Genomic DNA, 24,583 nt, shown 5'->3' on the forward strand with positions numbered 1-24,583 from the left:
TGATCGTCATTCTGTAAAATTATTCAAATTATTCATAATTTTGATTTTTACTGTAAAGGAAATGACAAAGTATATTTTAATTATTTTAAGTTAATTAAATATTTTAACTTAAGATTTTTAAACAACATTTATTACAATTATAATGCAGATAAAAGATGTAACTTAGTTATTTTAATGTATTAGTCATGGAAAATTTGAAATTTTTAAGTATTTTTTCAGAATGAATATTGAAATAGGCGTTGCTAATTACTATTTATAATAAAAATTGAATTGAGATATCAAAAATTTAATATTTAACTAAAACTAAACAATAATTACAATAATTGTGAGGGCCATTAATTAAATCATCGTCTTTCCTAATTCTTTGAAGGATAAATTTGTTTATATTTTGCTCGTCTATAACAAATTATTATGTATAAACTATGTATTTTTTTTTTTTTTGACACATTTATTTAAATTAATATTGGATTTAAGCTTAAGTTTTATGATTGGGTGGTTACCTATGTCTCTTTTAAACAAAAATATTTTTAATATTATTATTTTAGATTCTAAGTGAAGCAATGAATATGTATTCATTAATTTATTATGATATGTATATTTTTGTATGGCAACATGATAAAATGGTTCGATTTAAAAAATGGGGGAGGTTTTGAATACAAAATTGGATTTAGTTTGTACTTTAAAGAAGTCAAACTTAAAATTTCCCAGTATTTATTTTTTTTTAATTAGGAAAAACAAACAAATTAAAAAAAAAAACCATGAAATTTTACACAAATCTGATTTTTGATGAAATCAATTTTGTTTTTTTGATGTAACTTTAAAACGTATAACCATAAAAACCTGACATTTTCACAAAAATTTTATATTCTTGTTTTCTATTCACAATAAAATTTTTTTTAAATCTGAATATTTTGATGATTTTTAAGCTATTTATAGGCATAAGAAATTTTAAATTTTTTTAGTATTTTTTTTTTTTGTAAATTTTAATTAAAAGTACACCTATAGATTATAGTGACCTACTTAATATCTAATGTACGACAGATTGGAACCCAGTAGGTACCTACCTTTTTATTTTGTTTTTTGAAAAGAAAAATGTAATTTTTTTATTATTTTAAACTGACTATAATGACAAATATGAAATAGTGATTATCGAAAATATTTGAATAAAATATTCTCTCTGTAAACTATGGCCTAGCTTCAAAATAATTTTTAATTTATGAATCCTATACACATGACGTGATGAAAAATATTTGTATATCATTTAGTTATGTTTTTACCAAATGTGTACCTATTATAGTGAATTATGTATTTATAAATTCTGCGGTGAATTCAAAGGTTAAGTATTTTTTTTTTTTATTCTATAAAATTGAATCTGTGGTATTTAAACTGTAAAATTTTGGTTTACAAATAAGTTAAAAATATATAATTTATTAATCAGTTCTTTAAATACATTGAATTATAAATTATTATCATGATTGCTTTTTAACTGGCGTTTCAACCTATATCATACTATTCAATATTTTATTAAAGTTCAGATAACATTGATAGATACTTATAACTTATAAGTATAATAAAATTAAACCCATAATCTAATATTATCACTGAATAGGTACTATGATACTATTAGATTATTATATTTATACATATAAATATGATACATCCTTAAGTGTCTATAAATGTTCGATGTATCTACTCTACTGGGATGAACAAGTTTTATTGATTAATTATAACTGGTTACAAGTTACACTTAAATTTGTATTTATCTATAGTTACAAGGTGTAAGATAATTTGGAAATATCAAATTTTTAACCGGTTATAAAGTTACAGTTACAGTAACAGTTACGTTTAAAGTTACAAGTTGGTCAAGAATATAAGAATTTAAATATTTCTTTAAAATATGTGGAATTATCAATAAAAATATATTATATAAGTTAAAATTTAAATTGGCTATAATACTTAATGAATAATGTACATCATAGTTAAAGGTATTAGAGCATATCACATAAATAAAAATAAAGATATCTAATAGCTAACTATGTTAGTATGATACTATGATGCGTTATGTTGATATAAAATATAGATAACAAAAACAAACTACAGTTTTTACAAGGATCATGGAGAGATGACAGTTAGTACACTATACTCGTAAACTACAATTAACTATATAGCTATTCAGAATTCACTAATATTATAATCCTTCATGTTGTGAAATAAATAATAATAATAATATACATTTATTAGTGGATATATACATTTTATTCATAACAATACCTATTTATATTTGCTATATTTCTAATATTAAATGTTTACTGAGTAGATTTAGATAAAAAAAATATATTATTGGATAAGGAACCTATAATATATTTTTAAATTTTATTTAAAATATGTATAAATTTTTTTTCGTATTAACTCATCGTTATAACTTATTAAAAAAAAAAATCAACATTGAAAAATCAGTAAAACAATCAATGACGTACACATAGGGAAGAAACGGAATAAAGCTTCCTCCATTACCCGCATAATTATTTTTTGTTTTTATAATTAACCACGATTTAATATAAAAAATAAATGTATTTTATGCATTGGTAAAATAAAAATTGGCCATCACTCTTATGATATTAAAAACTCTCTTATGGTGTTAAAAAAAAAAAAAAAAAAATGTGTTGAAAAGGGCGCCATAAATGTTGTATTCAGGGGTGGAAAATTCTTAAGTAAGACCCTGTAGCTGCACATATTGTTTCATCCTTAAAAATACTGAAATACTTACCTAAAATAACAAATTTCCATCCAGCAACACTCATTAACCTTCATTAGTATTAATTTTCAATTGAAATTACCTATTATTAAACTTAATGATAACAACATAATATACTTGTGCTTTTTGAAAGTTTTTTTATCAAATTTTAATATAAAGTGAGTTTTAAGCGTGTAAAACGTTACAGTTTAAAAATGCTCTTAATTACTTTAAAATTAAAATATCAAAATAACAATTCCACCAAACACAAAAACATGTTGTTAGTTATTATCTTTCAACTTAATTATAAATAAATCCATTCAATAATAAAACCAAAAATATTAAATAAAAACTGCTAAACATATATTTGTAAGACTGAAACAACTCGTGAGAGTTAAACGTGTATTAAATTCTTAAATAAATAGACATCGATATTAAAAAAAAAAAAATTTATTTTTCTAATGATGTTTAACATATAAAATATTTCAATTTTCAATACTTAAAAATGACTAAAAAAATGGTATATATATTAAACAATTATTATTTAATGTAATTTTGCACATGTATTTTTGATCATCATTCATCAATTTTTCAGCCAAGAGGATGTCAGCGGCTTTTTTTTCTCTTGACAATCGTATTTCATAAAAATATTGTGATCAGCAAAAAAATCCACTAACTTTATGTAGTTTGCTTTACTAATATTGAATTTACACATTCTTAACAACTTGAAATTAAGAAAATATTTGTGTTTGAAAGTTTGTTTTTTATTTCAATTTCAAAGTGAGATATTAGCATTTTTAAATAATAACATTTTTCATAGGTACTCATAATTCACATATATTGTATAATTACTTAATATACTGTTATTACTTATTAGCAATACGGTTACGATGACTTAGTTTTTAACAAAAATGTCAAACTTATCATATCATTAATTATTATAATATTATATATTTATTTATTTATATCATATAATATATTATTATTATTAACTTTTAAGTAATACCACCTTATCGTTAAACGCTATAAATCGTTATGTGTAGTAAAATATAATAATATAAGTAAGAATTTCAAGCCCCCAAGAATAATATTTAAGAAATACAACAAAATAACTAAAACCGTTATTTTTTTGTTTAAATAGTGTCCAATTTAAATTTGAATTTAGATGTTCACTTAATATATTTTTAAAAATTTTAATTTTTGATAATAAATATTTATAGATAATTATGTAAGTTCTAAGACCTCAATAATTAAAATCAAAAATTTAATATAATTTTGACTAAAAAATAATTTGTAAATTTTAATTTTTTGATAAATTTAGTCAATATTTGAACTTGTTTGAAGCTAATAAAGAATAATTGAGCATATTGAAATATATTTTTAATATTATTAAATTGCTATAAGAAATACTTATCTGAAATCTTGTATTCGATTTAAAAACTTTTTATTGAGTCTAAACATTTTTATTAAAATGTTAAAAAAAAAATAAAAATATTAAATGCCCATAAATAGCTCGAAATAATATTTATGTGCTTTGAAAAATTAATTGTGTAATTGTAGAATGTAGATTTATTAAGTATCTTAAGACTAGAATTAATATTTTTGAATAATCTCAAAATAATAAAACCTTAAATTGTTATTAAAATTGCACGAATTTGATAGAAAAAAGCTAAAAAATAATTTATTTATTTTTATAAATTTGATAAGACCTGAGTAATACCATCTCCGTTATTTTATTATTCAAAGAAATTAATTCTCGTTTGATAATTTAACGACTACTACGTACAATGATTGAATTTTGATTTTTAGATCCCGTTAGTCTAACAACATTCTCACATAATATTAATAGTTTGATAATAAAATATTTCAAATACTTGAAATTCATTTAAATAAGTACTTAATTTATTAAATGTACATAATTTTTTATTTAAAATTTATTTTTATAATAATCATTAAAATAGTATGATTTTAAACAAAAAAGTAATTTATTGATTGTTGGCTTATAGATATATTTTATTTTACATTTTTGATATTTACTTTGAACTATAATAAATTAAACAATACTTATGATAATCTTGTATAAGTAAAAAAATCAAAGTATAAATTAAAGTATGTCAAATTTGTACTTTAAATAGATTCTATTATGTAATTTCAATAAGACAAGTCTGAAGTCAATGCCTATTGAAGTCGGAATGAATTATTTATGTAATATTCAAAAAGTGGAATAATTTTAAAAATTTACGGATAATTTTTCAAGTAATCAACTACTCGGTTATCTCGAACTTTGAAGCTATACTAAAACTAGCTATTTACAGCATTTAGGTATGTATATTAGTATAATATAATTTATGAATTTAAGTCTAAAATAGCATGCAAGTTGCAACAGCTTAATTATTAACTCCAATTGTAACCCACAAAAACTATCGTATGAGAAATATAACAAGAATTTTTGTTTTTTTAAGTGCTTACATAAGACATAGGTAGGTAATACATAGGTACAGGTATAATATATCTAATTTAATTTAAGTAAAAGAAAAAAAAATTATACTACACTTAAATAAAAAACAAGTTTTTTTCATATCAAAAACACACATAAACATACAAATTATTACAAAACTAGTTTTTCAAACAGCTGCCATTGAATAATTTTGATATCAATTCTGTAATGCAAGTTGAACATATCCAAAATATCTTGTGCGGACTACGATGAATTATCGTTGTATATGAGCGTACGTGGATGAAATTAAGATACATTTTATGTACTACACTATTATGATCGCAAATAAGGTAAATATCTATTACTTAGTACTTTTCATTAGAATTAAGTGACGCGATGGCATATGCGTATAAACTTAAATGCGACATGTGGTGCAATGTGTAAATAAATTCTGAAGTACCCAATGAAATAGATACTCACGATACATTTTATCAGTGAAAGCTTCTTTCATGAAGGAGAATTAACAATTTTTTTTTTATGTATGTAAGGTATTTATATATATATTTTTTTTTGGTGAAAGCTTTTAGAATTTAATTTATAATTGCTGTTGTCTATCTTCCACGAAAAAAAATTATAAATAATATAAATAAAACATATTAAATAGTTAATTAAATATTAAAAAAAAAAAAATGATTTTAGAACAATTAAAATTTAATATAATGTAATATTATTTGTACTAATAAACATATTACAAATATGCCGCGGGTGTTACCCACTTAGCGGCTTTACCTGAGTTGTAAAATTTTTTTTTTGTTTCTTTTTTTTTATTTATTTATTCAAATAAGATTATATTATATATTTATAGAATTTCAGTGAAATAATGATATGAATAATATTTTTTTTGTCACTCGTGCACGGAAAGTTAAATTGTTTATATGTCGGTTGAAACATTTAGAAATGAACTAATGTCGCTTAATAATTTTTTTTTTTTCGATGATCAAGTGATCAAGTGAAAATTCTACTATATAGGCAGCTGTCAGAAAGATTTTTACCAAAATCAGATGTATAATCAGAGGTACATGGATGCATATCGACATGATGTTTTATCCAATACATAATAAATTAAAATTAAATACTAGCTGATAGGTGGATATTACTTTGGTGCTGTTTTGTATGAAATAGTTTGATGAAACTAGATGTCGAGAACAGCATAAACAATTCTATAACATCGGCATAGGCGTGACAAACATTAGAATTTGTAGCTTATAGACGAAAATGATTTTAGTTTTGGAGAAATTTTAGCCCTTGTCCGTCTCAAATGTATTTTACTGCAGCTATAAAAAGTACCTACCTAGTTCACTCTTCTCCCCTCCTCTTGAGACATTATATACTATTAATAGACAAAAATTTAAGAAATTTCTTCTGAAGATAATTTCTAATAAAATATTATGATCAGGTTCGTGTCTAAAATAAATTTTTGGAAGGGGGTCAATATTTTTATTAACACGCTTAAAAAAATTTATAGAAATAATCTTTGTCTTCGAAGTGTTAAAGTGAATCTTACTATCTCTACATCAGGATTATGATGATAATACCCTCTCCCCTAAGAAAACCCCCTGATTATGACGTCTTCATTTCACTATTGAATAATTTGCGAACTGTCAAATGAAGCACAAATCAATGTGCACCCCGTAGTGCGAAGAGTAATGGGATGAATTCAATGTTTGTTAATTTGGTTATTTTTTCTTAAGTTAATTTATGTTTTAGTTATGATGTTAATAATAGTCAATAAGTATCTTTTTGATGGTCAGATCCTTCGTAAGTGTGTGACATAATTGATAGAATTAATATTACGTAAGGTAATAAGATAAAATAATGTAAATTTAAATTAATATTAATACTCGTAGGCACTTGATGTATTTCTCGGACTTGAATCAAACTAGGATTTTATTTATATCATGCCGCAGTGGCGTAGTATGAAATATGATGGCTTTAAGCATATATTGAAGGAACTTGATGCCTTCTTAAACACAGAAATTATAAACAGTGATGTTAGAAAGAGTTTAATGCTAGAAGCTAATAAAATAATAATAATATCATTGTTTAATTGGGTACTTATAAATTTATTTAAAACAATAATATTTTTTTTCGAGCTTTTTTGCAACGAAAAACAGTCAATGATAATTCAAATTTAAAATATGTAAAAATAATATCTTTTATAGGTATTCAAAATAATTTTAGTTACTTTACTTAAATATAATAAAAATAAATTAAGTACATTTATACATATGAAAGTATCTAATAGAATATCATCATTATTATCATTATGTTACACTATATTATGCCAAACAGCATAAGGAACTGATTAGGCCAATAATTATATTCATAGCAATAATAAAAATCTGATTTCTTCTATAGATATCACCTAAAATCATATTTGTTTAACCGTCTAGGTATGTCTTGTAAGTTGGTTATAAATCTTTAATTACGTAATATAATATATTGTTATAAAATATTGGCTACACATTAGATAACATTAATAATTTAAATATAAGGATATTTTTAATTTTTTCGCGATTAAAAAATATTCAAACAATAATTTACTTAATAATAATTAATTTATCTATATAATTTAAATTCTTAATTTTCAATTATTTTTGTAATTATAGTTTATGTATTATGTATATAATTCAACGTTGATGGAATTGTATTAAACAAAAACATAGTTTTCATGGCTGAAGCTTACCTTCACTAAAAAGTAAGCGTAATTGATTTACTGGCTTAAAAACATAAGGAGCGAAATTGGTACACTGATCCTTATATAAATACAATTTTATTTTTAGGCAAAACCGCGTTATTGTAGGTCCAAACATAAACCAGGTTCTTAAAGAACTTTTTTCTTTTATCCGATCGGCGTTTACTAACCATTACACTAAATAAATAAAGTATAAAATCTTTAGTTTGATTTCATAATAATTTTCAGTGTCACATTTTTAAAGTAAATTTCAATACAAAGAGAATTAAATCAAATGTAGCTAGTAATAAATTAAAATTAACTACTAATATCATTTATCAAGGTTTTAAAATATGTAGATAATTAATATCCCCACGGATAAGACACTTATTAAATATGAAAATACCACTTAACGTAATTTAGGTACTTTAATTATAATTTATTATAGCTAATTATTAGTATTTACAAACTTAGTATCTGAGAAAAATACCCACGCCCTACAAAATGAATATTCTTGTTTTTGCATATTGATTAGATATAGTCGATACCTACTTAAATTGGAACAACGAAAGAAAGTGATCGCAGTTTCATAAAAATATAAAACATAAACATAATATACCTACAATTTAATAACCTATCTATTTAATCAAGTTTATAAAGATTTCTATTTTTTTAATACTTTTATAATTAAACTTAAATCAACTATGAATTTAATTAATAATTAAAATACCAAATATTTGAACAGTAAGTATATTAAGAAAAATCAATATAAGTAATTTATTTAGTATTTATAGAACATCAAAAAATTATTTGCTTAAATAAACCTTAAATCCTAGTATGACTATACATAATATTTAAATAGTGATATTTTTATGAGTTGAATTTGTTGTTTTTTTGTTTTACAAATTAAATTTAGCAGTTTTTATTCATTTATTTCGTAACTATTTTAGTATTGGCTGTAAATGAATACTTATACTTATATATACTTATATACCTTTAAATTCCTAAATTTATTTGACCACTTAAAAAAATAGTATACCATTATGTTAGATATTGAGGTTAAGTACTTATAAAAAATAATTTTTTATTTGAAGTAAAAGTAAAGTTATATTTTTTGCTAATTTTAATAAATACAATTCAAAATATAAAAATCTAAATAAGTTAACTCAAAATCTGTAAATATAAATATTATGTAAGGGTTCTATTACAAACTGAAGTGGATAAAATATCTGTTATTATTTATAACTTATGATAAATGATTTAAGTAATGTGAATGCTAATAATTAATAAATGAGTAGCTGTTGACAGATATAAATGTAAGATACGTAAATATCTATTATCTATGAATGCAGAGCAGAGATTTATTAAGTCGATAAGTTGATTAAAATAAAATTGTTATTATAATGAGTTTATTTACACGCATATATATTTATAAAATACAATATTGTAAGAAAATGTAAAGGAAAATTAAGTTAAATAACTAAAATAAAATGTATTAAGAAAAAAATCCCATTCAATTTTAAATATAATATAATAAAGAAACAACTCATTATATTTTACTCCCAAGACTTAAATTTATATCAGATTAACTGTTTTTATTAAAATCATAAGTTTTTACATATACAAATAAATTTTTTTTTTATGTTTTGAACTGTTCTAACATACCTATATTATTTCTTTTCAATATAAAACAATTTTCAAGTATTTAGAGCATGCATTTAATAGTAAAAATATTGGCAAGCGAGGTCTGACTGTAAATTTTCACACCATTAAATTTAATAAGACAAATTAAATTTTTTTTTTTACTATAATATTTGGTAAGCTTATACATTTTTGCTTTTATCATAATTAAGTTTTTTGGTTATTACCCATTTATTAAAGTTGTATATTATATTAAAAATCGTATTATAAAACATATTCGTGTTTGTTGTACATATTGCGTATACCCATTAGATAAGAATAGTATATATAGGACTTAAAATTATTGTTGTTATTATTCAGTCAGTATATATTATCTACTAATATATTTTGAAAAAAAAAAAACATTATTTTAGATTACAAGTGGAGAGATTTTATTTTATTTATAGTAATATATTTTTTTTATGAGTGTATAAAGATAAATAGTCGATAAAATACTTCGATATTCAAATTATGAGAGTGATTTTTGAAAGAAAATGTTATCTACGTAGTTTGTACTTAAAAAAGGTCAAACTTAAAAATTCTTAGTATTTTTCAAAGTAATTGGAAAAAACAAACGAAAAATGAAAATAAAAAATGAGAAAACAGGAATTTGTACGTACTCAGTTTTGGGAAAATTGATTTTTATTTAAACTTAAAAGTGAATAACTTAAGATTCTTGAAACTTTCAATAAATATTTATATTACTGTTTCTTACACATATTATAACTTTTAAGTTATTTATAGATAATTACATTTTTATTTTTTATGAATTTAATATAGTATGAATATATATTTTTATAATAAATAAGTATTAATAATGTAACAAACGCAACAATTTCAGCGGAAGTTATAACATAATAACTTAAATACTAAAAGTAAAATAAATGACTTTAATAATCATATTAAAAAAACATAATATTATATACTATGTAATATAATATACTTAATGAAATAAGTTGACAACAGTCTCTTAGAATCGTTTTTCATTTACAAATTACAATAATATATATGTATATAAATTATTGAATTAAAAATATTAAAAACATCCATTATTGAGACTCACTAGACACAATTATAAAGTTAAGTGCGGTACCCACATGATCACATATTTATCTTTTTTAATTTTTATATATACCTAGTGTTCTAAATGATCGGAAAAATTTCATCAAAAACTTGTTTATATGTTTTAAAAAGTATTTTGAAAGGAACAATTATTTTTGTTATACTACTCCTATTATTGTGAAGTCACAAATATATCTAAGATTTTATTTTACAAGTATTATAAATCTTACCATTTATAAATAAAAGTAATCACATATAATATTTAATTTTACTATTAATTACGACCAAAGGGGTAAATAATAGAAAAATAAGTGATCAATTTAATATTAACTAAAAAAAATTATAAAATCAGTATTAATCAGTATTTAAATCGTACTTATACTATTTACGAATATAAATGAAATCCAGAAGGTTAACATGATTATACACAGAGTGTATACAAATTTACTATTAAATAACTAATAATGCTAGAACCTTAAGTTTAGGTAAACAATAATCAATATTTTATCATTAATTAGTTAATTAATGTACTGGAGCTATAAATATTTGTTTTAAAAGATACTGAAAAAAATTATGCCTTGAATAGTGATAAACAATGTTTAGAAGCATACCGATAACGATGTGTTTGACCATTTTATGTAGGTAAAATCAGAATAATTTTCTACTATAGTGCCTAGTAACTTGGCTTTCACAAAATGCCAAATACACTTATGACACTTGTACTCGTTTTCGACTAGTTTTATGAACTTTACATCGTTTTGAAAGGATATTACGATAAGGTTTGTATATGAATACCATCATCTAAAGTCATCGTCACCTAGAGGATACAGTTAAAATAATAAAATGACTATTTGGTCATTAATTTAGCAGCAACGGCAAATCGTATAAGGTCACATTATTGGAATACTAGAGTTAGGAGATCGGAATCCAATTCACTTTCACGGTGAAAACAATTTCTCCGAGACAATATGTCAACGAGATTACGGTGAACCTGAAAATGTGATCCGTTGTAAAAATTGCGATAATTATATCTTGTGTCCTTGGCGGGAAAGCTGCGGATAGTGTACGAAAGCCGTAGGTACTCGCCGGCAGATATTTTAGATACCTACACAATAATATGAATATCGATGATTTCGTATTTTCTGGCTAGGTTTGGAAATGAGAAGAGGTATGGGAAGAGAGAGAGAAAAAAGAGAGATGGATATATATATATATAGAGAGAGAGGGATAGAGAAAGAGAGGAGGTGAGTGAGAGAGAGTGAGAGAGAAAGAAAGCGAGAAAGAGAAAAAATCGAGAGAGAGAGAGAGAGAAATTGATGTTCAAAATATTGGTGGGGTAAAGTGAGTGGTATCCAGGAACTTATAAATATTGGTTGGCCAGTGACCCAAATATCATTCGTACATATCCGTCGTGACCTTGGTCGTGTGTGCCGGGCATGCCATCTTCTTCACCGTTCAGTAGTATAGTAATAGCCAGTTTGTTTATCTACACCTAGCCAGTGCTTTTCTATCGCGCGAAGTTTAAGTTCAACACACCTTCACACGCGTTATTAGTCGTCGGTCATGGCCGAATGCTGAACGATACTAAACTATAATTTATTGGAATTTACGTAATATAATCAATTCAAATTCAAAGTAAGTACATTAAGTATTATTACATTATCGTTATATATGGTATAGTTGAAAATAATTACGGAAATCGTAGAAGAAATGCATAACAATCGGAATATGATAGACATATATGTGTACTATATTATACTTGGATTGGATTTTGGTTTAACAGTTGTGTTTTTTTAAAATTTAAAAAGTTCAACAATTTTAAATTAGTATTTACAGATCTAGGTAGGTAATAGAACAATGCATTATTAGAATATAGATGTTGTTTTTTGAACTTTCCATGTAGTAGTTTTCAATAAAACTATAGTGTTTGTTCTTTTTTTTTTAAATAATTAGTCCCTGTACATTAATTTACCATTTGAGTGTTTAGTATGAAATACGGTTCAACTATCAGATAAACAATAATAAATTAACTATTTCAGATAATTATAATAAACTGTTAGAGTAGTAAGTATATATTTTTACGTTCATGGCGTTTTTTTACAGGGAGACTTCACAGTTTTTGGCCTTTAATTTATGATAAATAACAATTTTTACCTATGTAAATCATCACACATGTAGTATACTCAAAAAAAAAAAAACTGTGTATTCATACTTTTATAGTGTAATTCGGTAAATATTTTTGTATGAGTGACAAATTAATGGAACAATTTTGTGTAATCTTCTTACAAAAAAGGTGCTATGAACTAAAATTATACTTTTAAAAAAATACTATGATAATAATATATTACACAATTTAGGTTAGATATAAAATTAACATTTGTTAGGTTTATTAAATAGTTCTTGCATAGGTATAATATTAGACCGATTGTTAAGAATTCGTTTAATTTAACAATTTCCAAATACTATTTAGCTGGGTGTTTGTCGTATATACAATTAATTATGATTATTTAATATGGACCTAGTAAACACATTTCATTATCGTATACTTACTAGCTTGGTGCACATCGTAATAACAATAATATATCCTGGTTTGTTTTACTGACCGGGTTAATATGTATACAAAATTTTACGGTTCTTCGCACTTTCTAATTCAATTTTTTTAAATGCACACAGAAAATATTTTTAGTGAATTGTCCCGATAGAAGAATAGCTTATTATGAGTTACAACAACTGAATACTAATGATGATTATTTTCGTTCGTTCCGAATACATAAGTTGAAATTGACCGATTCGACGTTTAATAAATTTGTCATATCATTGTGTGTATGATCTATTTAACCGTGAATGTATTGGTAAATTTAATTAAAAAGTATACCTTACATAATTTTTGTTTTATATAATTAATAAATTTATTATAATATCATGAGTAGATAACATTGTATTTTTGAAGCATTAGTTTGACTTATTGAACTATGTTTAAAAATAGACAGTAGGTAACTTACTGCGGTTTATTAAATAATTAAGTTATATTCATGGTATAGCCTGTAGGTACATTATATCTTATATCAGTATGATATATTAGCGTAAATATATGCTGTCAACAATGTACGCGATGTAACACATGTACCTATTATTTTATTACGATAAAAATTTACAAGTAGTCAGACTCCCACGTAAATAGATATAATGCAAATATGTGTATGGTTATGATGAGTTATGAATTATGATGAGTATGAGTAATAAATATTATATATTTAAATAGCAACCTACCAGTCACTAGTGACCATCAATCATTTTATTATATTATAAATGTATAATACTTAAACATCAAACACAATACAAGAAAACACATAACTGCCTTGTCCATTATTATTGTTTAATAGTTTTCATTTGGGGTTATACTTTTTATTGATGCACATCATCATTTATATAAGTCTAAGTATTTTACATATACATACGCTCATTTAAAACTAATAACAAATTATTTACATTTTTTCACGGACACAAAACACGCACACGACTAATACCTTTACTAAATGTTAATTTAATATTGAATACAACTTATACATATATAATAATTAGATAACGATATAAGTCCGACGTGATTTTTCATCTGCGATTTTCGATGGACAAATATTTATTTATATTTTATATGTTACATTTGAAGTGTTCAACCACGTTATTTAAATTTTTATAATTTTAATAAAATACTTGAATAATAAATTTTGTTATTGAGCAAATAAACTAATTTCATTTATTTTTAGTTTTATTATTGCAGTACAAAATTTAATACGTTTTAAGCATTGTATTTAATGTGCATGATACTCGATAAGCTTATATAAATATTTATTATTATCAAACTTTAAATTTTAGATACCTAACAAACATAATATAATATAGTAGGTTTAGTGAGATATTAACCTTTAATCGGAGTCGCTATTTCAATTTAATGTATAATATTGCTAATAAATAATAACACATATATAGTTGGACATTTTTAAAAATGTTTTTGGAAAAAAGTTCTACGTAGCAGCAAACGTATACTTCATTGTGTCGCTTTATATTAATAAATAATAAATAATTTAATTATTAAACAAATTTTCTTCGTTTATTTTCATCGCTTACCAAAACGATTCATCAAGATCATCATAGTTGCACGTTAACGGATTCAATACGTACACACACACACACACACACACACATTCGTGCGCGCGCGTGTTTTTCTATGTGTACCAATGGTTCCGATTAGCTAGCGAAAGCAGTCTATAGACTTTCTTGCGTATGCGTGTGTTATACAGATAAACCGGATAATAATAATATACATCTCTAACTGAACGATGTCTTGTGCAGTAATTATATTATAAACCACTTTCTTTCCGGTCGCACCCGAAATACAGATCCACACTATACTTCACGTATACCTATAATATCCACAATTTCACTGTAAAACATCGTCACCGTAGTCCGGTCAAACCACCAGTACACCAATACCTTTTCGATCGAGTTCTCTAAACGTTAATCATAATAAATAATCGTATGTTGCAATTCGAGATCGAGACTTTCACTTAGAAGTCAGAACACCATCCTCATAGCCGATAAATCCAAAACGAAATCAAAGGTAATAAAATATTTAATTGCTACTTTCTTGATAAATCGCTGCAGTAATCCTCGAAGAATAGACGGTTACTTACTGATAAAAATTTAAATAAATAGCTCGATTACAAAATTTGAACTTTTGAAATTTAAAAACTTTGGTTATATGACAACCCTATAATAAAAGAATAAATATCTCATATTTGTAAATTCCAAATTAAAATTCCAGTTTGTAATAGGATTAAAGATAATATACCTATATTTGTATAATGTTTAGATCTATGCATTTATTATATATAAGACTAAGTACTTGAAATATGTTCTAAAACTTAAGTCTGCTTCACAGGAAAATAAATTACAATTTGTTTACATTTTTCAGATGAAAGTAGCACTAGTTATTTTAACGCTTGTGACTACCATGGAGCTGGTACTAGGTGTACCGATCTATGGTCCACCGCAACCGTTGCCGATTCCGCACAAGTACAGGTCTCCAAATGGAGCACCCTTCCCCGCCAAATATCCTCCTCATCTTAATGGTCAACCGGGAAAAAACGAATTTTATTCGAAATTTAATCCTCATTCACTGCCACCAGGCTTACGCGGGCCTGCACCCCAACAGCCACCGCCTTTTGCTAAATATCCTAATCAGCCATCTCCTGGAAAACATCAACAACAGTATCAACAACAAAACCAACAACAACATCAACCACAACAACATCAACTGCATTATCATTCACAACAGCAACAACAACAGAAACATCAACAACAACCACATCACCCACAGGTCAACAATAGACCACTAGGACCACAGTTCCAGTCGAAACCACACTTGTTGCAAAACAGCGCTCCTCATCATCCTTCTCAACAAGGTCAAGTTAATAATAATCCTGAACAGCGAGTACAATTAGTATCATCGCGGCCCACCCCTAAGATAACCAACGTCTGGACGGGACCTAAAGTTTCCGAATCACCGGAATTACCAACACGTTTCTCCGCTGCCGCCACTCACATAGCTCCGGTGACTACGGTTCCGTTTTTGGAAAAACCCAGAGGACCTTACATAATCAACAGCGATGATGAAAGGGGTCCTATTAAGACCATACCGGCGCCGAACCTCAACCCAGCAGACAAACCAGCCAACTTCGAAGAACAATTGTATAGGGCGCAACACCAACAATCATACGTTCAACCTTTAGACAATTCAATAACCGACGAAAAACTTTCGTACCAGGTATAAATATTTAATAACAGTGTCATATTTTTTATGGAATCAATAATTTATTAGTAAAGTTAATGGTTACATTCACTTTATAAGTATAATAAATTATTTGTAGTACTTATTAACTATATTACTAAACTATCTTGACATGCATAGTCTTGAATAGTACTTCAAGAAGGTCACAAAAATTAAATTATATTTTACTGCAACTTATTTTAACGTATGTATTAAGTATCTAGAGTAATAATGTTTTAATACATGGTTACTGGATAAGTCACCATAATAATATGTTTTCTATTAGCTTAGAATGCATCAGTTTACTCATTAAATATATATTGACAATAATATAATAATATAGATACTGATAGGTAGTTAATAATTATTTAAACATTATCAAACAATTTTCTTTAAAATATACATTCGTGAAAATATTAGTATTACTTTCTCTTAAAAAAAACAAGAATAGAAATTATGAAGAAATAAAAACGAAAAATCAAAATTTAAATTTATATGTCATATACAATGATAAAATTAAATATTTAATGTCATTTTCATAATAATAATGTGGCATTAAATCAGAGAAAGGTAATAACGATTGTAAATACGTATAACAATCAATAGGTTCTTACATAGCGTAGTATCTAACCACTTACATGTTATTCCATTCCTTGACAGTCGGTAAATTCATTTACAAGTGCACGCGAGATATACAGGAAACATATTATTAGAAAATGTACAAAAAATTTTTTTATAATAACCGTTAAAAAAAGATTAATGATTTCTTATGATTCCATACGTAACTTAACTATTTCACTGAGGGTTTATTTCTATTCTTTTTTATAGATACAATTCGTTTTCCATTTGAATAGAATAAAAATAAATAAAATTAGATAGGTAGTTACTATAATTGATATCGAGAAGTCGATGTTATAATATAACAAAGTTCAATAAAACTTGTTAATTTATTTTTTATTTCAGAATAATAAATAATACAATTTTTCAATTTTCAATTCTAATTCTTAAAATTGATTGAAAAATGAAAACATGTTACTGGTGTTTTAGATACCTTAGAACACAATTTTTTGAAATTTTATAAAAGTAAAAACTACAAGAAAATTGAAAATGTTTATTAGATTTGTAGCATTTGTGTTCAGTTAAATTTATAGTTTATGAGATTAGTTTTACTAAATAGTAGAGTGTAATATAAGCTAATTTAATTTAAAAGTTAAAAATGTTATCTTGAAATCCAGATTTGCAAAAATCGTTTGATTTTTGTGTTTTGTTTTACTGTAAAATGACATAGATAAATTTAGTTTAATAACGAATGTACCTAAATAATTTAATAAATATTAAATACCATTAATTTATTAACATTAAATCAATTAATGCGAGAGTTATTGATATTGAATACCGATAACAATATTAATTGGATACAACTATTTGCTATTCTAATCCGAACAATTGAATCATTGTATCACAATTATTGTTTTAGTAAACACTTATTGTTGCCAAAAGGAACACGACGAACGTGATGACAATTTTTAATCTCAGTGATTTGTAGTGAATAGGACATTTATATTTTACTATAGTCATATTATTACATTACCTACGTCGGAAGTAATTCTCACATCATACCGTGTTTCAGGTAACCGAAGACCCGAACGTTTACAAACAATTTAACGGCCAACCGTCTTACAAAGAACCGTCCAACACGGACTCCAACTCCGCACCGGCCGTGCCGCTGGACATCGCCCTGCAACAGCACTTGGATAACCAACATCAGCAACAGGTATCGGCCGAGCAGGTCGGATCGACGGGCACGTTGACCCCCCAAGAGTTGTACTCGCTGTTGAACGGTAACCCATCCGGCGCCGCCGCCGCCGCCCCGGCCGTGGTACCGCAGACCACGTACATGGTACAGCAACCCGTCATGTACGCCGTACCGCAACCACAGCCTTTGGACCTGCAAGTCGGTCACCAGCTCCAGTACCAGGCGCAACCGGTGCAGTTGCAGTACGCACAACAGCCCGCGGCCACGGGCGTCCAGTTGCAGTACGCGCAACCGGCCGCCGCCGAACTCCAGTACTTGCAGCCGCAAACTGTCCAGTACCAGCCACAAGCTGTCCAATATCAACCGCAAACCGTCCAATATCAACCGCAAACCGTCCAATACCACGTTCAACCCGAACACTTGCAGCAGCAGTACCAGCAGCAACCGGCGGAACAGTACAACGGCGCGCCGCAGACGACCGCCGCCGAAATATCAGCGCAAAAACAACAACAGCAACAGGAGCTGATACAGCAGCAACAGGAACAACAGCAGGAACGACAGGAGCAACAGCAACGCGAGCAGCTAAAACAACAGCAACAGGTGGAGCAACAGCAGCAGCAGCAGCAACAGCAGCAACAGCCGGACAACGACGTGCAGTACCAACAGGAACAGAACGACTACGAGCCCAGGAACAACGGGGACAAGGGATCGGCCGAACAGCCTCTGGTGGCCGGCGACGACGGCGGGCGCGGCGATCAGAAGAAGTTGCAGGACATCAGGGACCAGTATTACTCGGCCGTTCCCAACGAACAGACGGCCAGCGTGCTGGCGCAGATCGCCCAGTCGGCGGCCAACAGCGACGCGCCGGCGGCCGACGAGCCGAAGCCCTCGGAAAATTCGCCGTCCGATCAGTCGGTGCAGATGCACACTTCGGTGCAGATCCAACAGTCGGTGCCGCTTTACGAGGCCACGTACGCGTCGTCGAGGCGCACCAATCAGGAGTACGTGGACGAGGACGCCGGGGCGGAAGAGCTGATGGAAGGCAGCGAATCGGTGGCCGTCTCCGAATCGTCGGCGCCGCCGCCGTCACAGCCGGATTTTAACGGACACGCTCCGGGTCAGTTCCCGTACAACGCGGCCAATATAAACGCATTCGCCGCCAACTAGTCCTATATTATAATGGATAGCTACGCGACAGTTTTCCCCCGACCGGACATCCGGAACGCGACTTCGGTGTGTGCCGACCAGTTCATGCGTTTTTGATAGCTATATTATATCAACACTATATATATATATATATATATATGTTATAAGACAGGCACTGTATTTTTTATGATATACTATTTTTATTATCTTTTTTTTTTTTTTTTTAATACGCCGATGTCAATATCACATTGTATCGCGGTGAAATTTATTTATTATTCTTAATTTATTTTCGTTTTAATCTATGTTCGAAACGGTCGACATCGACACTCGATAAGCGTTTCGTCGTACACGCGGACACGCTTAATTATTTATTTATTTGTACGCGTCTAGTTAAGTAATTATTAATATGTTATATTTTTTTTAAGACTAACTGCGTGAACAATTGCTCAATTTTAAAGTTATAAACCGCTGGCCATAACCACAATTTTTCTCGAAGCTAACGGGCCGAATATCTTGTCGTTCGGATCAGAACACGATTCGCGTGCACACTTGAAGTTCAATTGGTATAAATATCAATCAAGCTGAACAGTGAACATATACACCGTAGTGACTTCGCCCACAACAGTTTCCAATATTAATTTCAATAAGTAATGACATACATAAAAAACACCATGACATGTTTATTGAAAAAATTTAAGTGTACTTGATATTTGTGTAAATATAGAATATTAATTATGTAAGAATAAAATATACATTTCAAATAAATTTAATCAGAAAAAAATGTAAACATTTCGGAATAATTTGTAGAACTTAATAAAGATTGACTAAGTCACTGTGAAATTAGCTACTTGTGTTTGTAAAAGATGAATATTGCGTTAAGAATTTTTTTTTAAAAGTTACGTTCTCTTATAATTAAGCAGTTATATATAATACATATTTACATACAAATAATTATGATATATTTATGAATAAATAATAAAAGAGTGTTGGTAGTTCCATAAAATGTATTTTCCTATTTATTGTCTATGCTAGTATACTACTGAAATTAATATCATATTATGACATATGTAGTATAAGTACTCTCGATACATGACAATTATACGGAAAATAATTTTATTTAGCATAGCTTAAGGGCCCCGGTGTTAATTGTTAACACATAGTTGACCAACATTGATACTAGAATAATTAAGCATGTCTTCACCCAATATACGCAAAAAATAATCAATAGAACTTAACGCGTTAAATAATTGATTTTTAAATGCAACCACTATATTTATTATTTGTCAGTTGTCACTATATACATTATAACCAAGTTATTCTCAATTTATTGTCATTAATATTGTGTAATTCAACTGATAAATATAAGGGTAAAGACATTTAAAATAATGTATAATTTAAAAAAAAAATGTATGAATCTAAAATTTTGAAGAAAGCTTACACTTTTTAAAATAATGAGTGTTCTTTGATGAAAGAATTATCTTATTACTTTTTATACTCAATTACTAAGTATTTTTTAACATCCATTTCAATGGTTCCTCCACCAATAACGTTTGGAAATTTGATTTTGGCAAACGTTAGTGTATTGTTTGTGCAGAAATCTGCACCATATTTCATCGTTTGCAAACAAAAACTAACCGATATATTGCAAAAAGAGGGGTCATAATAACAAAAATTTGAAAATTTGATTTTAGCAAACTTTTGTGCATAGTTTGTGCTGTTTTATTCCATATGTCCTGAAATTTGTACTTTTTTAATTTATCTTTATTTATGAACTGTTATTTTTCAATAATTTTATATCACTTATAGTAACTTTTTAAAATTTTTCGTATATTTTTTTAAATCTGCTAAATACTACATATATAAAACACATGAATTCTTACCTAATATATTTTATAAAATTTTTGATATTATTGTGGATCTTATTTGCATTTTGAAAGTTTTCATTTACCATTTTAACTGGATTATCTCTATTATACTGCACACTTCGACGTATTTCTTTTTACGATTTTACCAGATGTGCATACACAAGGGTTGGGCTGAATTGTAACATAAGTCATAACACAACTTAATTTCTCATTAATGACACAAATGAGATTAAATATTTTTTTTAGTTTGAATGGAGATAATGATTTGAATTTGTAACTTTTTAAACCATAATAACTATTTAATATAATTTCACTAAAAACAAAAATAAAATATTAGATGAGTAAAATAATTTTCATTTTAAAGTTTAACTTAAACATTAGGAAATAGACATATTCTACACATTTTATAGTATGTCCAAAAGTTGTAAAATGCTATTTGTTCGGGATACCGATAATATAGCAAATCCAACGCCCGAAGTTTGTCATCTTTTAAGAGTTAGTTTACGCGTAAAAGTATATATAAAATTCAATTTCGTTCGCACTGAAATGTCAATTATAATTTTGCTATTACTTTTAAGACAATACTACCTTACCATAAAACAGTGTGAAATTGGTTCATATTGTATAAATAATTGTCGAATCCCAAACGGCTCCTGTTAAAAAAAGATTTTACAAACAGGTAAATTCCCAAACGACTCCTATCGAAAAAAAATTTACAAACGGGTATAATTGTATGATTGTAAACTCTACAATAATTATTAGACATATGCGCGCCTGTCTTCCAAAATAGCTTACATAATAACTGCGCAATGTTATTACACTCCTCCTAATTTTGTTTTTATATTTATATAGTATATACAGTTCCTGTGTATCATATTTTTAAAATTAAAATATATAAAACAGAATACCGAAAATATAGAATATATTGATAATATCGAAAAAATCGACACATTGAACTATAGGTAATTGGAAATATTGACAATATCGATAATTTTTCGATAAAAACTTTACTTATGCAATTTAGTCGAATCGTATTATTGAAATGGCTATCAAACCAAAAGACGATAAAATAGAAAAAGTTCCTCTTTTCACCTAAAAATAATTGTATTCTTTTCGCCCACGATTTCGCGTTTTAAATTTTGGAAACCACTGTCTCAAAATTAATAATTTTAAAAAAATCATATAATAATCAAATACAAAAATAGAAAAATATATAATTATTAATAATAATTAACAATAATCTAAGAAGTGTATAAGTATTTAAAATAGTGTCATCGATGTAAAATAACTAATAAGTAATTTGATCAGGTTATAACTTAAATAAATAGTTTGTTTTGTTGTTGTAAAATAATACAAATATTCATATTAATTATGACTTATGAGTAATTATAACATTTATTAAAGTGTTTTAAACTATATATTTCGATAGAGAAGTCGGCACCTTTATACACTTTCTCGACTGACTATATTAATAACAATCAAAAACCCTTCGGTGCACTAGACCGGCCAGGCCGATAACAATATCTAGATTACAAATATATTTGATATAACACAATATATTTATATATATATAATATAATTTAACAAATTTGATATCGATATGTAACAATCATAACAGCTTTAATTTTAGTATGTCGTTCACTTTTGTGCCGAATAGTGTGATTGTGATTTTTCTCGTGATTATAGTAACTAAATTTTATAAAAATGGAATTTTTAGAAAGTAAAAGAAGTGCTCGTATGGTTCTTTATAATAATTTTAAGTACAATTTTGGATCGACTAATAAAAAAGACAACTCTACCCGTTGGAGATGTGTAACAAGAACGTGTGATGCAAAATTATATACAGATAAAAATGATGCTTTTATTTCAGCAGTCGGAGAACACAATCATAATGAATATGATAAATCGAATATTAATCGCCAAATAATAAACACAGCATGTAAACGAAAATCTTTAGAAGATCTCCACACAAGACCGAAAAAATTAATATTAAAAGAAATTGCTCAAAACGACGCATCATCATATTTAAACGTAGTTGATATAAAAAGGTTAAGGAACAATATGTATAAATCTCGTGGTGCTTTAATAAAAATATTACAATGGAATATTATTTGACTGTTACAAGAATAATAGTCCATAAACATATTATAATTTGGATTGAAAAAGTAGTTCCATTAGCATTGTGTGTTTCAAGAATTACATATTGTTATGTTAACTAAATAGTACGTAGATGTTTGGAAAACATTTTATCTCAATATATTATTAGCTATAATTAGATGGCCGTTTTTATTATATTATGACATCCGTTTGTTGTTATCCATTTATACCACGAAAAATTCGTACATAAGCGGTATTGACTTTGGTGGACTTGAGGTTATAAAATTAAATTATTATTTTAATTTTTATATTACTGTCAATAAGGACTTACTGTCTACTTTCCGTGTGTTATTTTAATGGATTGTCGTTGCGGTTTTACGGTTTAGATTTAACCTACCCGTGTGCCTCTTATTTTGTTTGCGACTATTGAGTAGTAATTGTGATTTATAGTATAATATAAGAACTGTGTAGTGCGTCAGAAATTCATTAAAAGGTAAGGATAAAATAGAATAGTAGTATTAATTATTATGAATAGTATTTAAATTTCATTTATGTAGGCACCTAAAGTATATGCTATTTACCCACCTAGTACAATAAGTAAACAGTTTAACGATGATTGTAAATTATCAATGTTACTTTAAACATAATATATTTATATTCAGATATATTTATTATTTAAAATATGGCATTGCAGGGTCGTAATAGTATGAAATGGGGTGGTTGTAAAGTTTATTGGACGGTAAAGATTATAGTGTGATCCCAATAAATTGGCTGATCGAACAGATTCAGAGTAATTTGTCCATGTTCTGTTGGCATTGTAATGCCACCAAAAGAGTAACAAGGATGATTAAAGTTATTGAAGACCCAGATTATTCATGGGATTACTGTACAAAAATTAAAGTAATTTATGGCAACAAAATTTATGGTAAGATTCTACACAGATTATATTTAAATAATTTTTAATTAGTATTAATATTGCTCTATAAGCATTATTTTATAGTTAACTTAGTTACTTTCCTACTTATTTCTATTAATTCACTTTTCTGTAATAATAGTTAAATTTTCTATTAGGTCAATTTGCTAAGGTTGGCATAAGTATGTATTAGAATCAACAGATGATGAGGAAATTTAATAAAACGAAACGTTGTAGTTCTTAAGTAGTGATAATTCATGCATTGAAGGTAAACATTATTTTAGTTAAATTTATTTATTAGTAGCAATACGTAACTGAACGGAAGCACACCA

General features: G+C 27.0%; 1 protein-coding gene across 1 annotated transcript; it reads left to right on the forward strand.

The window, feature by feature from the left end:
* The first annotated feature begins 12,051 nt into the window (after nt 1-12,051).
* LOC112602272 (mediator of RNA polymerase II transcription subunit 15-like) lies at nt 12,052-20,082 on the forward strand. Its single transcript, XM_025350249.1, has 3 exons — nt 12,052-12,282; nt 15,620-16,471; nt 18,105-20,082. Exons 2-3 carry the CDS (start codon nt 15,620-15,622, stop codon nt 19,395-19,397), a joined length of 2,145 nt encoding a protein of 714 aa, XP_025206034.1. The 5' UTR covers nt 12,052-12,282; the 3' UTR covers nt 19,398-20,082.
* The last annotated feature ends 4,501 nt before the right edge of the window (nt 20,083-24,583 follow it).

Source organism: Melanaphis sacchari, unplaced genomic scaffold, assembly GCF_002803265.2.
Source record: "Melanaphis sacchari strain LSU unplaced genomic scaffold, SCAv2.0 Contig85_pilon_pilon, whole genome shotgun sequence".
NCBI classification, from domain to species: Eukaryota; Metazoa; Arthropoda; class Insecta; order Hemiptera; family Aphididae; genus Melanaphis; species Melanaphis sacchari.

Excerpts from the sequence above, each read along its gene's own strand:
- LOC112602272 (XM_025350249.1), top strand. The coding sequence starts at position 15,620 with ATGAAAGTAGCACTAGTTATTTTAACGCTTGTGACTACCATGGAGCTG. Across the intron at positions 16,472-18,104 it reads ACGAAAAACTTTCGTACCAG|GTAACCGAAGACCCGAACGT; the intron begins GTATAAATATTT and ends ACCGTGTTTCAG.